The sequence below is a fragment of the Rattus rattus genome, chromosome 9 (assembly GCF_011064425.1).
Source record: "Rattus rattus isolate New Zealand chromosome 9, Rrattus_CSIRO_v1, whole genome shotgun sequence".
NCBI classification, from domain to species: domain Eukaryota; kingdom Metazoa; phylum Chordata; class Mammalia; order Rodentia; family Muridae; genus Rattus; species Rattus rattus.
Genome location: NC_046162.1, coordinates 47,616,804 through 47,632,729, shown reverse-complemented (window position 1 = coordinate 47,632,729; position 15,926 = coordinate 47,616,804). Strand labels below are relative to the sequence as shown.

Below are 15,926 nucleotides of genomic sequence, written 5' to 3'. Positions count from 1 at the left end.
TGCTTCCACCAAACTTGAGCTTAGCCTCCAGGACCTCACATGGTGCAAGGACAGCAACACTGGTTCCTGAAAGTTGTCCTCTAACCTCCACATGCATACTGTGGCATGTGCACCATACACACATACACATTATACACACATGCATACTTAAATACAGCTCTCTGCTCCTCCCCACTCTAGTGTCAGCTGCATCTCCCCAGGCTGTGTCAACCTCGTCCCTGAGAAACGTTGCTGAAGGTTGGTGTGAACAGATATTGGGTGCCTTTAACTCTGGCAAAGTGAATTCTGTTGCCATTAATGACCCCTTCACTGACCTCAACTACATGGTCTGCATGCTCCAGTATGGCTCTACTCATGACAAGTTCCACAGTAGAGTCAAGGCTGAGAATGGGAAACTGCATCAACAGTTAGGTCATCATCATCTTCCAGGAGTGAGATCCCACCAACATCAAATGGGAGATGCTGGTGGCCAGGGATCATCTGAGGGATACAGTCAAAACAGTCCTCATCTCTGTTCCTTCTGCTGAAGCCTCATGACAGGTGCGAACCAGGAGTATTATTAAGATTGTCAGCAATGCCTACCGCACCTCCAACTGCTTAGTACCCCAGCACCCCACCACCAAGGTCATCCATGATAACTCCAGCATTGTAAAGGACTCATGACCATAGTCCATGCTATCACTACCACCCAGAAGACTGTGGCTGGGGTTGCTCTGAATGTCATCCCCGTATCTACAGAGCTGAAGGGGAAGCTTATTAGCATGGCTTTCTATGTTCCTACCTCCAGTGTGTCAGTCATAAGTCTGACATAGTACCTGGAGAAAGCTGCCAAGTACTATGATAGCGAGAAGGTAGTGAAGGAGGCATTGGAGGGCCCACGAAGGGGAATCCTGGGCTACACTGAGGACCAGACTGTCCCCCGCCACTTTAACAGGAATTCCCACTCTTCCAATTTTCATCCTGGAGCTAATATTGCTCTCAACAACTTTGTAAAGTTCACTTCTTAGTATGACGAAGAAGGCCACAGAAGCAGGGTGGTGGACCCCGTGGCCTATATGGCCTTCAAGGAGTAAGAAACCCTGGACCACCCACCCCAGTAAGAACGGAAAGTAAGAGAGCAGCCTTTGGCTGCTGGGAATCTCTGTCCCAACTCCTCCCCCAACACTGAGCAGCTCCCTCACAGTCTCCATCCCAGACACCCCCAGAGGAGGAGAGGGCTATAGGGAACCCTACTCTCTTGAATGTCAATAAAGTTCACTGTACCTGCAAAAAATATACAAATAGATAAAATAAAAACTTAAAAACACAGGTACACAAAAATATTGCATAAAATTACTTTCAGGATACATATACAAGGTCTACAGAAAATTCAAGTGAGTTTTGTGTTTAGACTTGGTTTGTAACCTTAGGATATCTCACATTATGTAATTCCTAAGTTAAAAATACCTTAAGCATTTGAGATAAGGGGTCTTCGGTGTGTACTTGGAGGACAAAGGGTACTTAGGCTGCTGAGAAGATATGAGATTTAACTGTGAGGATGGATAACAGCATGGAGAGACACATGCTAGCTCTTCAGGTGCTCTGTATGACTGGGAGGACCCGAGGAACTGGACACTTTTATCCTCAGAAGTGTAACTGATATTAAAAGCCCACACTGCTTCCAGCGATAGATGTGGCAAGACCTCGGAGTGAAACACCTGCAGCCTGACAGGGCAACCAGAAGAACATCGGTGGGGCCCAATGGCTCGGGGACAAATAGAATCTCAGCCTAACTGAACACGGAACAAAAGATATCATGACACCAGTAAAAGTGAACATTTATTAAGCACTGGCTGTGTGCACGCACTATGTCAAGCAGTACCTCATTTACTCGGCAGACCTTCTGGGGACGATTACTTTCCCTACTCTTTTCTGCCCTCGGTGCTGAGATAAGGAAATTGGATTTCCAAAGTTAATGGGGCAACTGATCAAGATGGCTAAACAGGAAGATTTTCTGGCTATCCCACTGATGGGGGACACAGGGACTTCTGTCCCTGTGATGACAGGGATGAAAGTGAGATGCAGAGAGAATAAACTCTCAGTACACACTAAACACGGTTTTAAAGCCGTTTACATATTTCAAACTTTAAAAAAGGTCAACAGAACTATTCACCAGTGATGTCAATTCTGTTTCCAAATTACTGTCTGAAATTGTTAGATAAGATAAAATGTCTCGCCAGGCAGTGGTGGTGCACGCCTTTAATCCCATCACCGTAAATGCAAGCAAAGCGTGCGCGCAGTGGGCCTGTGCACAGAAGAGCGAGTTGTGTGCCTCGGTGCCTTCTGAGGCTGGCTCTAGGCAGGTACCTTGGAACTTGGATGTGGGGAGGGCCGACTGGTAAGTGTGGCTCGAGGTGTCTGGGTGCACAAACAGCGTGGCTCATGCTGAACACCCGCTTTCCTTCTATGCATCTGGAATTTGGATACCCGCCAGGGAGGAGGTAACGCACCATGCAATAGGTGCCTCGGGTAAAGCCTGGGTGCTCCTCTCTAATGAGATTCCCCCGATTAGCAACATTTCATACATGCTGTCGCAACTCATTTTGGTGGGATTAAGCACATCCTGTGTGACTTTACTGGCTCAATGTCCTGGGAAGGCTGCCCCTGGGTGCCCTTGGACTTTACGTGTGAGCCTGGTCCTTGGTTTTGTATCCCCTCATAACTACTAACCAGGAGCATTCCCAGTGCACGCTCATTGTTTGTGGTGGCAAACACTGACTTAATAAGCACTGGACCAATGTTCCTAGGAGAAACATATGACCTCTATGTCCAGATCTCATGCAAGTTGCAGTATTTTGTTCCAAAAGCCACTCACTACGTGCTTCTATTTTCTTTGTATTTCAAAAGAAAAACAAGGTTCAGAAGTGTTTGGTGACTTCCCCGAGGCTGGGCCACTAAGAGAAGGCTGAGATCTGTTAGCGACTGTGCCATTGCTACCACAAACACCTTATAAGAAACAAATTAAAGGGGCAGGGCTGAGTATGGCTCTCAGGCCACCATTGTGGAGGAAGCAAGCAGCCAGAGCTTAACGGAGCTGGTCCCACTGTATCCACTGCCAGGAGTACCAGAGTTCAGCTTGCTTTATCTTTTCATCTGCGACTCCAGCCTGTTGAATAACGTCACAGGTATTTAGGTCTTCCCACCCAAATAAACTTCATCTAAAAATTCCCAAACATGTCCAGAGATCATCTTCTAGATTCTGTAATCACGGATCCTGCAGGGTTGGCAATTACTGTTAGTCATCACAAAACCTTGCGACAGGACCCAGGCCAGAACCTCCAACCTTCAGGCATCATTGCAGGAAAGAGGAAAGAAAAGGGCAGCGCGTCACCATGTCTGACCTTAGAACATGTCGGGAATGACTCAAACTCTTTGTCAGCTTTCAATCACTCAGGATTGCAAAAGCGCTACCTGCACAGACATGGGGGCTACAGACACCGTAGTGAGAAGCAGAACTTGGTGAAGGCTCCCAACACAGCTTCAGGCCTTCCTTCCCACAAGGCACTGAGGACGGGAACCTCCGTGCGGGGCGGAGCGGCGGGTGTGGAGCTCAGGATGGCCTGCTCTGTGTGGAGCTCGGGATGGCCTGCTCTGTGTGGAGCTCGGGATGGCCTGCTCTGTGTGGAGCTCGGGATGGCCTGCTCTGTGTGGAGCTCGGGATGGCCTGCTCTGTGTGGAGCTCGGGATGGCCTGCTCTGTGTGGAGCTCGGGATGGCCTGCTCTGTGTGGAGCTCGGGATGGCCTGCTCTGTGTGGAGCTCGGGATGGCCTGCTCTGTGTGGAGCTCGGGATGGCCTGCTCTGTGTGGAGCTCGGGATGGCCTGCTCTGTGTGGAGCTCGGGATGGCCTGGGATGGCCTGCTCTGTGTGGAGCTCGGGATGGCCTGTCCTTCGCAGCTGTGATGCTGTTGGATCTTTCCTGCTTGCTGGGCTGCGCTGAAGTGCATTCTTTGGTTCAGCTACTAGTTGGAGGAACTGCGACTGCCGCCTCCTTTTTAGAGATCAGACAGGAACTATGGGGAAGCCCATGGGAAAGAAAGGCCAGTGAGTCACCAACCCCAGCTGTCCCAAGGCTGAGCATCAGTGTTCTTTCTTTGACTAATATGCTCAAAGCTGTTCTCCTAGAAAACATTTGCCTCACTAGTTACATGGCAAACTGGCTACAGTGCCAGGGTCAAAACCAACATACAGGCCCAGAAAGAAATGAAGAAGTCATAGTCCAGAAAAGGCAAAGTCCCATGGCTCAATGGTCCCGGCTCATCACCAGAACCAAAGCCAGCAGCAGCAAAGTCACAGGACAAGTACCACACCTACGCCAAGCAATTGTTTCTGCATACTCAACAGGCTCGGACACTGGCTCCTAGCTCTACTGTTAAAAAAAAACAAAAAGGCATAGAATTCATCTTAATCCCTGGTTCTTAGCAAGAGCATCAAAACCTTGGGATTTCCTGATAAGAGTAGTTTTTATTATCTGTAAAAAAAAAAATGCTTTTAGATTTGTGCTAATGAGATGACTCCTAGTAGACCTTTAAATAATTTGATGGAGGACTAGCCCTAAGCATGATTAGAGCACTGGCAGTTTCAGGCCCAATTTCACCTGCAGTGGTGGAGAAGGAGGCCAGTCCTACTGTGGCCAATGATCAATCAGGTACTGAAGCCTCTGCGAAAACCCAACAACAAGGTCCTGGCAGCCTCAAGGACAGGAACGCATGGGTGTGCTCTGAGCACGGCACATGTAGAGAGGGCATGGGGACTCTACACCGCCCCCTGACACTTCCCCCCATTCATTTCTCTATTTGCCTGTTCCAGAATGGCAACTGCTATCATAAAACTCTCTAAGTAGGGCACTTCCTGAGTTCTGTGAATGTTTTTCTAAAGTACCAAATTCAGAAGAGTCATGAAAATTTGTAGCCAAGCAGATAGAAGTGCCCAGCCTGGGGACATCTAGGACTTATAGTTTTATCTTAACCGGGACGGTCTGGAGGGCACTAAGCCTGTAGATCTGCAGAGCACCAGAAACTGCCGGATGACCAGGAAGAGTCAGACAACTGTTGGAATGACAGACTGTCTTTCCTGTTCCCCCATTCGCTCCTACTGTTAACTGGCTTCTTCCTATAGACAAAGACTGTCCACCCTCGAGTACCTAAAACCATGACTACAAGGAGCAGGAATACCTTTCCTCATCTCCCTAATTGAATTTTAGGGAAATCCAGCTAGGAAGACATCAGGTGATGAGTTGGGTTACCACTCACAGAAAGCCAAGTAAACAGCTTCCACAGACACCAAATGAAACAGCTGTTCAATCAAAGCCCCAGAGACACAGCTGTTTTGGTCAAATAATGTATATAGCTCCTGTTAACTCATAAAAACATGACTTTGAGTTCTAGACAGTAGAGTCCAGTGCCTCCTTCCTTCCAGAGAGCACAGCCACGCTGCAGAGATGATCTTTTTTCTCTGAGAAAGGACCCACAGTAGCAGTGAAAACAGAGGAGTGCTATCAATGAACAAGTCCTTCAGAAGACTCATTTGCTTAAGGACGAGACCTGGGCTGTACTGACAAACCACAATGGAGGGAAAACACACACACATACACACACACACACACACACACACACACACACACACACACAGACCAGACAGAGAGAGAAGCTCTTTCTTCCCAACTAGAGAGCACTGGAGACCCGCCAACCTTGGAGTCAATGGCTACTGGCAGCCACAGAATGTTCTACAAAGAAAGAGGCTGTGAGGCAGGATCAGGGCCTGTGTGCAGAGAGTTGTCTACGGAGCAGCTGGGCCCCACTACCCTGAGCCCTGCCCTGTGTGGGCTGCAGCCTCCAGGGTTTACTCCCAGCTGCACCCTTGGACAGCTCTCTGGAGAGGAAGGACTGCTGTGAAAGGAAAGCCCTTGGGAGCTGGTATCCAGGCAAGGAAATGAGTCAGAGACTCTGAGATAGCTACAGGGTAATGAGAGGTCAATGAAGAAGTCATGTCACCCTAGGTAAAGTTCACGGTATTACTTCCCCCTAGGTTAAAGGGGCATTTCCCCCCAGGTATAAAAGTACATGGTATATTTCCCCTAGGTTAAAGCTCTAATGTCGTCACTTCTATGGTTCTGACTCCGCTTTTGTGCTCTTCTCACTTACCCCATGAGAAGCCTGCCGGGGTACAACCTAACCACTTGTAGATTCATGGCACGAAAGAAAGATTCAGGCAAGAAAGAAGCCTTCTGGGTAACCCAATCTGCCACCATTTAAAATGCTCGCCGGAGCTGGCTATCATGTCAGCATGGTCCTCTGTTCATACCATGCTGATAGAAAATCAGCAGATATGTATGGAAAATCATAGGGGAAGGGTGCTATTACTACAAACCGTGTGCCTAAAACAACCTTCTTTTCTCATGAGACCAGAGACCACAGCCAGAGATCAAGTTGTCATCGGAACACTGGTTTCTAAGGCCCTTCATGGTGTGTCTCCCTCGTGTCTTCCCATGGTCTCCCTCCATATGTGTCCTGTTCCAGTTTCTTCACCTTACAAAGGACACCAGTCACACTGGATTAGGGCCCAGCCAAGTGACCTCATCTAACTTAATTACCCCTTTAAAAAGCCTCTTTCCAGATACAGTTATGTTCTTGGGGGTAGGCTGTCAGGACACCAACGCATGAATGGGGCAAAGCATAATTCAGCCCACAACAGCATGAAAGAAAAAGTCTGAGATGAACAACCCGAAACGTGCCAAGAAAAAGCAGGAAAGATACAAGGAATAGAAGAAAAGTAAGTTAGTACCATTCAAAGGTTTTCAAAAAAAAAAAAAATCGCATAACCAGAAAAACATACTTCTGTGGAAAAAAGCAACCACAAATATTAAAGCTTTTTAATGTTGAAAACCACAGCAGCCCTACCCCAAATACAGTGATGCAGACAGACAGGCAGGCAGGCAGGCAGGCAGACAGACAGACAGACAGACACACACACACACACACACACACATACACACACACACACACACACACACACACACCAGTTAGGAGAGCCATGGATGAGGACAAAAGCATTAGTAAATCTACATAAAATGCTGGCCAGATAAAGTGGGGCTTCTGTTTGAAAAATGAGGACTCTGAAGTGAAGCTGAAAATGTCTACACTTGATTTATTCAGAGATACTTATTTGCTTTAGAGTTTTTAAGAAAAATAAAATACAAACCTAGGTATGCATGCTAAAATGTTGTGGACCAAGGTGGGTGGTCTGACTTGAGTATCCCACTCTTGGGTGGGGACGGAAGAAATTAGTATTCCATAAAACTGCCATTCCCAGCTTCTAGATTTATCCGGAAGGCCCACTCCCATCTGCTCACAGGCCTGGGAAGCCCAGCCTCGTTCACGCCCTGCCCCTGCCTGGGTGCACACACTTGGTGCTGAGGCCCCCATCTGGTTGAGGTAACTCAGGACCAGGGGGCTTCTAGACCCCACTGGCAAGGATTAGAGTCCCTTGGTTGTTTCCAAACTCGGCTAAGAATTGAAGGACTGTTTTAGAAACTGTTTCACCTAACATTTCTGTATGTCAAATGTGATTTATAAAAGGCCATTGATTTGAACAAGGGACCAAACCAACACAGTTGTTCAAGTATTGTGAATGCATGAGAAGGCACAGGCGCAGACGTTCAGTCACAGGAGCAGACAGAGCTTTAGTCACTCTAGCAGACACCTGCCTCAAACAAGGCAAGCCAATCAACTGCCTGGGCCTCACTCCTGTTCTCTATCCACAAATGCTGCCTGTCCATGTTGTAGTCCAGTTCTTGAACTAGAACACCCTGCCCCTGTTTATAGATTCATTAATTAAAGCCAGTTTAGAATCTGAACTATGATTGTTGTTCGGTTTTTTTGTTTGTTTGTTTATTTGTTTGTATTTCCAGACACGGTTTCTCTGTATAGTCCTGGCTGGCCTTGAACTCAGAGACCCACTTGTCTCTGCCTCCTGAGTGCTGGGATTAAAGGTGTGCCCCACCACCCCTCTGGTTTTACTTATTACCAGAGGACAGCAGTACCTTCCTCATAGGCATGGTAGCCTGTATCTGGAGTGCCAATTATTCAGGAGGCCGAGGGGGTCTGAACTGTCTTTAGAAAAGGGAGTGGGGAGGTACACCCATTCACCTGGTCTACGTTTTTTTTAACCAAAGACCTATGAAGGCAAGAAAGAACAGTGGACGATCCCTGTAGGCTATAAATGTGAGCACCGCACATTGACCTGCTTCACGTTCTTAACACAGTGAAACAGGTCCTAGGAACCTCTTGATATATGCAGGCAGACACTGAAGACTGGCTACCTCACTCAAGATCACAGCTAGTGAGTCTGAGAGTCTCAACACTATGGAGTACAACTGCTGTGATATATAGTGGGTTATACTTCTCCATGGCTGCATGGGGCAGCTGATCAGCGTGGCCAGTGAGGCAGGGAGCAAGCTGACTTGTCACTTTTAGGGGAGAGCATGTAATTACAGGGACAAATGCCCCCAGAACTCTCTTACTTCCTGGTATAGTATCAGCAGGGTCTGTTTCAACAGACGCTGTCTGACAGCAGCCAGCCAATCAACACTAGCAAAAGCACGGAGAACTACAGCAAACCTTCCAGGAACTACCTGCTACATTTTGCTGTCATATGGAAAAACAAAAACTTTCTATTTGGAACGATTTTTAAAACTGCTTGTTTCCAACTACATTTCTATGTGAGATGTACTTCATTTACAGCATCCAAAATGATGCATTACAATGAGCCAAGTTCAGAAACATATACAAGAATCCAGCCAGCTTCACTACTCCAGACACAAACGCCTATAAAACTATAGGGCAAGGTGATTCCATGAATGTCTTTGAAAAAGTTTCTTTCTATAAGTTTGTTTGTATAAACAGATATCTTATTAATTTTAAACTTATATTTATTAAATTTACATTTTTACACGTAAACTCACTAATTTTTACATGTCTCATAATTTTAAATGCAGTAGCAAAAGAAGTAGGAAAAAAAACCCTTTCAGGATTTCACAAAAAATTTTAAGAACATAAAGGGTCCTAAACCACAAAGTTTGAGAGCTAGTTACTACGTAAAGGTAACCAAAAGTCAAGTCTGTGGAGTGATACTATTAGCTGGGGGAGCCTAAAGTAAAATGTACCAAATGACAGAGATACCCAACAAAGCCAAGTCTGTGTGTGTGTGTGTGTATGTGTGTGTGTGTGTGTGTGTGTGTGATAACCTTCCCTCAAACTTTATAAAAAAGAATTGACTCCAACAGGAAGTTGCTATTCAGAAACACTGAAGAACATTTCATTTACGTTCTCAGAGGATAACTCTTCACATTTTAGAAAGTCATAATGACATAAAAATAATTAATTTTAATTAATGACATAATAATTAATAAGCCCAATCAAATAACTATACGTAAGCCCCTGCACATATCATGGCACATGTATGGAGGTCAAAGGACACTCCCTTAAGTCAGTTCTCTTCTGCCATCTTGTGGGACCCAGGGACTAAAAGAAGGTTGCTTCAGGCCTGCGAGCCAGCGCCTTGTCTTCTGATCCACCCAGCAGCCCCCGCTCGTCTTTCACCAGTTGGCTTTTCTTCTGCTGTTGCTCAGACAAGCTCACAGAATAGGGAATTTTTACACTGTGTGAAATCCCTAGTTTCAAACACTCATAAGTTTTATCTCTAGCACAACAAAGAAACACATAGCTTAGGAGGATAGGAGGTGTTTCTCTAAAGATGACCATAAAGAAACTTGACTGACAAACTTTGGAAGGATCTGACACTAGGGCTGGGGAGATGATTCAGTGGTTAAGAGCACGGTCTGCTCTCCCAGAAAACCTGGATTCAGTTCCCAGCACCTACACAATGGCTTACAGCCATCCATAACTCCGTTCTAGAGGACTTAATGCCTCTTCTGCCATCTACAGGTTCCTGTATGTAATACATCTATATAAATGCAACCATACTCACAAAATACATCTATTTTTCAAAAACTCTAACACTGGGTAGTAGATAGAAGAGGTTCCACTTCTCGTAGACCTCACCAGAACAAAACTAACTACAATCAAAGCTTAAGGAAAGACCTAAAGAGATTCCGGACCTGCTGGTACAGTTGACTTGAACAACTTCCTCCCGTAAATCATGCTTTGAAAAAACTCAGACCAAGGGGCTAGAGAGACGACTCAGGGGCTAAGAGCACTGATTGCTCTTGCAGAGGGCCCCGATTCCGTTCCCAGCACCCATGTGTTGGCTCATAAGCATCCTTAACTCCAGATCCTGGGACTCAAATACCACACTCTGACCTCTGAGCGACAGACACACATGTGGCACACATACAGGCATGCAGTCAAAACACTCAAAAGAATCTGAAAAGAAGTTGTGTCTTGTTTTAAAGAAAGAAGTCATCTCAAAGGGTCAGACAGTATAGACTTACAGCTAAACTCGAATGTTACAGTGTAAATGTGGCTAATCTGAATTATGTGACAACTGACAGACAGACACGGTTGTTACGCAAATTTCTTTCCTGTTGCTGCTCCAACAGTAGTAGAGACAGAGGCTGAAATCAGTTTCACTAGTTTTGAAGTCAAGATTTTCCTCCAGAGTTTTGAGGGAAGACAATTTTTCTGCCTTTCCCAGCTTACAGGGCCCTCTTTGAACCCCTTTCTTTGTATGTAGCCCCTTCGGCTCTCTTCAGAGCTAGAAGATACCATCTTGTCTCAGACATTGCATACCAAATCTCCCTGTGCCTCACCTTTTCTTTCAGTGGTACTAGACATGAATTTAGGGCCTCCTGCCTGCTACACACCCAGCCCCTGCTTCTCTTTTGTAAGGATACCTGTAACTGCATCTAGGTCTACCTGCATGATCCCAGATACTCGTCCTGTCCTGACTGACTCAACGTGACACACCGGTAAGGTCCCCTTTGTCCCTATAAGGCAACATTTCAGTGATGGAGATTTGCCTGTCTTGCAGGCTTTGGGGGAGGTAACCACACAGTTTTATTCTCACTTTTCACAATGAAAATTCAGCCAGGAATTCTAACCAACCAGTAAATGCTGGTCCACTGAAGTGCATGAAGTCCTGAGAGCACCATGCCCTTCAGTGAACGATCGTATTTCGAGCTCCCTGAAGAACTTGTTGGTTTCCTTGCCCCCAGAATTGGTGCTAGGAAGACAAGTGTCCTTCCCTGCCACCCTGCTCTCCCATTCCCAACATACAACAAACCAGTGACATATAGGTTCCCATCACTGGGATTTCCCCTTCCCTGCTACTCTTTCCTTTATTAGGCCTGGCCATTGTGCATGAGCAAGTCACTGGCCTTGGCCGGATGCTCTGCGTTCTCTCTGGTAAGGATAAAAACAGAATTCCTAAATGGAAGATAATTTGATCCTCTGGTTCTGTGGTTATGTTCTAAGTACAGTGCATTTATTAGTAAGGTTTCCTTTCCTCCAAAACAGTCTGGCTGGTCATTCTTCTAGCCTGTTGCTTCACTAAGGAAAATCAAAACAATGATTCTGTGGCTCCATAAATCATATGGAGATATTTACAAAATACCCGTGCCCATGGCCCTGATTTCTCTGACACACATGAGTCATAGTGCGGATCCCAGTGGGCTGCAGGCCTGATCCACCTACAGATACCTCCAGCCTTGGTTCCGTGTAGCAAAAGAAATGGAGGCTGACTGTAATCCTGTCGGGGCAGGTTTTGTATTGTTTTTAGCCTGAGAATGTCAGTTCTTGTGAGAGAAAACGGCTGAGTCTACTCTATCTCGGAGGAGAAAACAACAGATCAGAAAACCACCCATGTAAATAACTGCTGGTTCCCTGGGAGGTCACCGCAGAGAAACCCAGCTTCTGTTGGCAGCACATGGAAAAGCGCTCCGTGTTCATCTACATGCGCAGGCATCCATCTGAGTGTGGGATGCTGATGGGGGTGTGAGGTTGGGGGGATGCAAAGATGCGGGGTAAACTATGTGACACAGAGAGAAAGAACTGTCAGTGACATAGCCTCTGTGTGGCACGTGTGACTGTGAAGGTTCTGACATGTGTCACGTGAGATGTGGGGGGCGGTGTGACAGTGCAGCCGGCATGGGCGTGCACTCGACCTGATCTCTGCCGGACATTCAGATTTACTTGATGTAAAGTTCTATGGTGGACAGCAGAACGGCTCAACAAGGCTGCAGGTGAAACTGAACCTTCCAATAGGTTGGCCTTAAGGGGAGTTTCCCCATCTGGGTGGGTGCAGTGCAAGCATTAGGGTCTTCAAATGTGGAGGGGAAGCAGCACTAGACACAGTAGTGATACAGTATTGTTGTTGGCTTGGAACCTGGAAGGGACCGTAAGCCAAGGAATGTGGGTGGCCACTAGAAGCTGGAAAAGGCAAGGAAACCAATCCATCCCTAGAGCCTTCAGAAAGGAATGTTGATCTCTTGTTGATATATTGGTTTTCACCCAGCAAGACGCAAGTCAGACTTGCATGCTACTGAACCGTAAGACACTATGTCTGTGTTATTTTAAGCCTCTACTTTTGTGATAATATCGTAACAGTAATCGGGCGCTAATGCAGACACAGCCTAGGCTTTGAGAAGTGTTAAAGTTCCACGAGTAACGCTAATTTGCAGCAAAGTCTGGTAGCCACCAAACTAAAGACAAAGGCATGCTGGTGCGCTTGTGTGTGCTGGGAAACACGTGGCAAATTTACCTGAGAAAGCAATAAGTCTCACACGAAACCTCAGCCGTGTGCCCACAGACACTGTGGACTGCATATACCACAGGAAGACATGCTCATCAGTCTGGGTCAGAGCCCCCCTACCCCAAACAGGCAAATTTCCTTGAGATAAAAATAAACCGCAGATAGCCACAGCTTTTTAAGTAAAGCTTATTATCTTACTAATACTGTCTCACGGTGAAGGGATTGAGCAATCCTGGATCTAACACAAATCCATAAGTGGTCTATTCCTAGCACTAGGAAAAGGAACACATTGTCCCCTCAGTGTGAAGTTCTTGCAAGCCGCCTTAGGACTGTACAGACAGAGGTTCTCTATTGCTTATGAGTTTACTTGCGTGCGACAGATGCTCAACAGCTGGATTTGTTTATTTATGATAGAGAAATGGACTGAAACCATGGGAACAATGACCACATTCCTCTTCAGGATCAAGGAGGGGAGTGCCTGTTGTAAGGTTTTGGCAAGTGCAGCCTCCTGCAGAGAGGCTCCATCCACATCCAGGACTTCCACACACACACCCACACATGATGTTAACTTACCTCAGAAGTCACCCCACTATGGTACTTATGGTCCCCAAAGCTGACACTTCAGAACATTTCACAGCTCTTTTGCCTCCCTGCCCTGCCTTCCTTGGTGAGGAAGATGATACAACAGAAAAGGAGCCATGTCAGAAAACAGGTTCAGTTCCACCTTTTAGAAAAGATACGGTGCTCAGAGGTCTCTCTGCACCTCTGAGCCTCATTCCTAGCAGTGACATCACCTTCTTGTCCTCATGCAGAATACACAATATGTGGACAAGAGTGCTCAGATGTAACGAAGGCCAGGGCACCTTGGTGGCTACCAGGCTACGCTACAGTGTCTCCAACTTCTTGTCTCGTCTTCTCTCTAAGACACTACTACAGACTCGACGTCTCCATTTGGACCTCTCATTGGCATCTCTGGTTGGATGCACCTAATCTGGACTTACAGTCGTCACTCGCAAACCACTGAGGCGTCTGGATTTCTCTGACTGGACCATGGTGAAAGTTCCGGTTGTTTCCCACATGTACCTGCCTCTGCTCCTGCTGTTACTCTTGGTCAAGCCAAGCACAAAAGCCTCTAAGTCCTAAGGCTCCAGACCACAGTAGCCTACAAGTTCCTCCTTCTTCAGACTGTTTCTGTCCCACGGCCTGGTCATTTATGATGAAAGATGAGCAAATTCCACCGGATGCAGAGATGAGATGAGGCCCACACAGCTTTCTTATGTTTTGTATCAAGGTACCAAACGCTGAGTTCTTGGAATAAATAGATCATAAGTTATCTGTCAAAATAGTAGGGCCAGCTACGGTCCATAAATGCCTGTAATCCCAGCTACAGAAGAGAGCAATGCAAATCCGAAGCTAGCCTAATCTGCATAGTGAGTTCAAGACCACCAGGGCTATAAAACCAAAATTAATGAAAGCGGTCACCGAGGACTGGAAAGGTTTTAGTGACATTTCTTCACACAAACCACCACAGACACAATAAGCCACTGCAGACCACCAACCGCAAGCCCGCCAGGCCACATAATCGAAGCTGACAGAGCGAACACGTGAGCCTGCGGTACTTAGACCAGGGGCACGCTGATGGAGCGCAGACTCAGTCTTACCGTTCTGTTCGTCCAGTTCATTCCCAATCTCCTGGCCCATTTGCTTTTGGCGACTTATGATAGAGGAAAGGGCATCAAGACCCGCATCCTGTTCTGAAAGAAAAGGAAAAACAACTGACTAAAAGTCAACGGAAACACTTTAAAGCTAATAGAAGTTTATATGGGGTTGGGGATTTAGCTCAGTGGTAGAGCACTTGCCTAGGAAGCACAAGGCCCTGGGTTCGGTCCCCAGCTCCGAAAAAAAAAACCAAAAAAAAAAAAAAAAAAAAAAAAGAAGTTTATATATACACATACATACATATTGACAGGCAGACACACGTCCACGCATGCATGCACACACATACACACACACACACACACACACACACACACACACACTCACATATACACACACAGAGGGATATCTCTCCAGGCAACTGACATAGCCAACATACGACAAAAGTGGCACTGGTGGCATTACTGGAACAACAACTTAAATATTTACTTCACGCCTCAGACTGAAATGATTTCCTGATAAATTAATTACTCAAATATGAAATAAATTTTATTAAATTTGCTATACTGACATTTAACCCTCTAGTATATAATACAAACAGAACATGTATAAATCAACAATAAGAGGGCTCACATGCACACAGGTGCACATGTGTTGGAGTCAGAGGATATCTTACAGAGTTGGTTCTCTCTGGCACAAGGCTACCTGAAGTGTGAGGGGCCAGCAGCGTGAGGGGCCAGCAGCTCCTCAGCACTGTGTGGTATGGAAGGTAAGAACGCACTACAGAAATGCTCGAGACTTCAATCTACCCACTCTTACTAAGCCTAGGAAACATATATCAGAACATATGCAGCTAAGAACACATGCAGCTAAGCAATACAAGGCTCTTCCCTAAAACGTGTCCCTTGTGCTGGAAATCAACTTACTGCCTCTTTATCTTCTTGACTATTCTGGAACTTTTTCTGGAGGCCTTAGCTTTTTTTCCTCTGCATGAGGTGTGATGCTTAAAACTGATTATCAACTTCATAGACTCTTCTAGAATCACCCAGAAGACACAAGCCTGTCAGGCCTAGACCAGATTACCTTGCTTAGATTACATGAGGTTGAAGACACATCCTTAACGTGAGAAGGGCAGCTCCATGTGCATGAGCACAGTGAGGCCAAGAGCACAGTGAGGCCAGGAGCGCCCTGAGGCCAGGAGCACCCTGAGGCCAGGAGCACCCTAGGACAGGAGCACCCTAGGACAGGAGCACCCTAGGACAGGAGCACCCTGAGGCCGGGAGCACCCTGAGGCCAGGAGCACCCTGAGGCCAGGAGCACCCTAGGACAGGAGCACCCTGAGGCCAGGAGCACCCTAGGACAGGAGCACCCTGAGGCCAGGAGCACCCTAGGACAGGAGCACCCTGAGGCCGGGAGCACCCTGAGGACAGGAGCACCCTGAGGCCGGGAGCGCCCTGAGGACAGGAGCACCCTGAGGCCGGGAGCGCCCTGAGGACAGGAGCACCCAGAGGCCGGGAGCGCCCTG

General features: G+C 46.8%; 1 protein-coding gene across 1 annotated transcript in view; it reads right to left on the bottom strand.

Moving 5' to 3' along the window:
* Stx8 (syntaxin 8) overlaps positions 1 to 15,926 on the bottom strand; it is a 233,929-nt gene that overhangs the window by 168,647 nt on the left and 49,356 nt on the right. Inside the window, exon 6 of the mRNA XM_032911651.1 lies at positions 14,407 to 14,499. Coding sequence (XP_032767542.1) covers positions 14,407 to 14,499 — 93 coding nt within the window. The remainder of the gene's footprint in view (positions 1 to 14,406; positions 14,500 to 15,926) is intronic.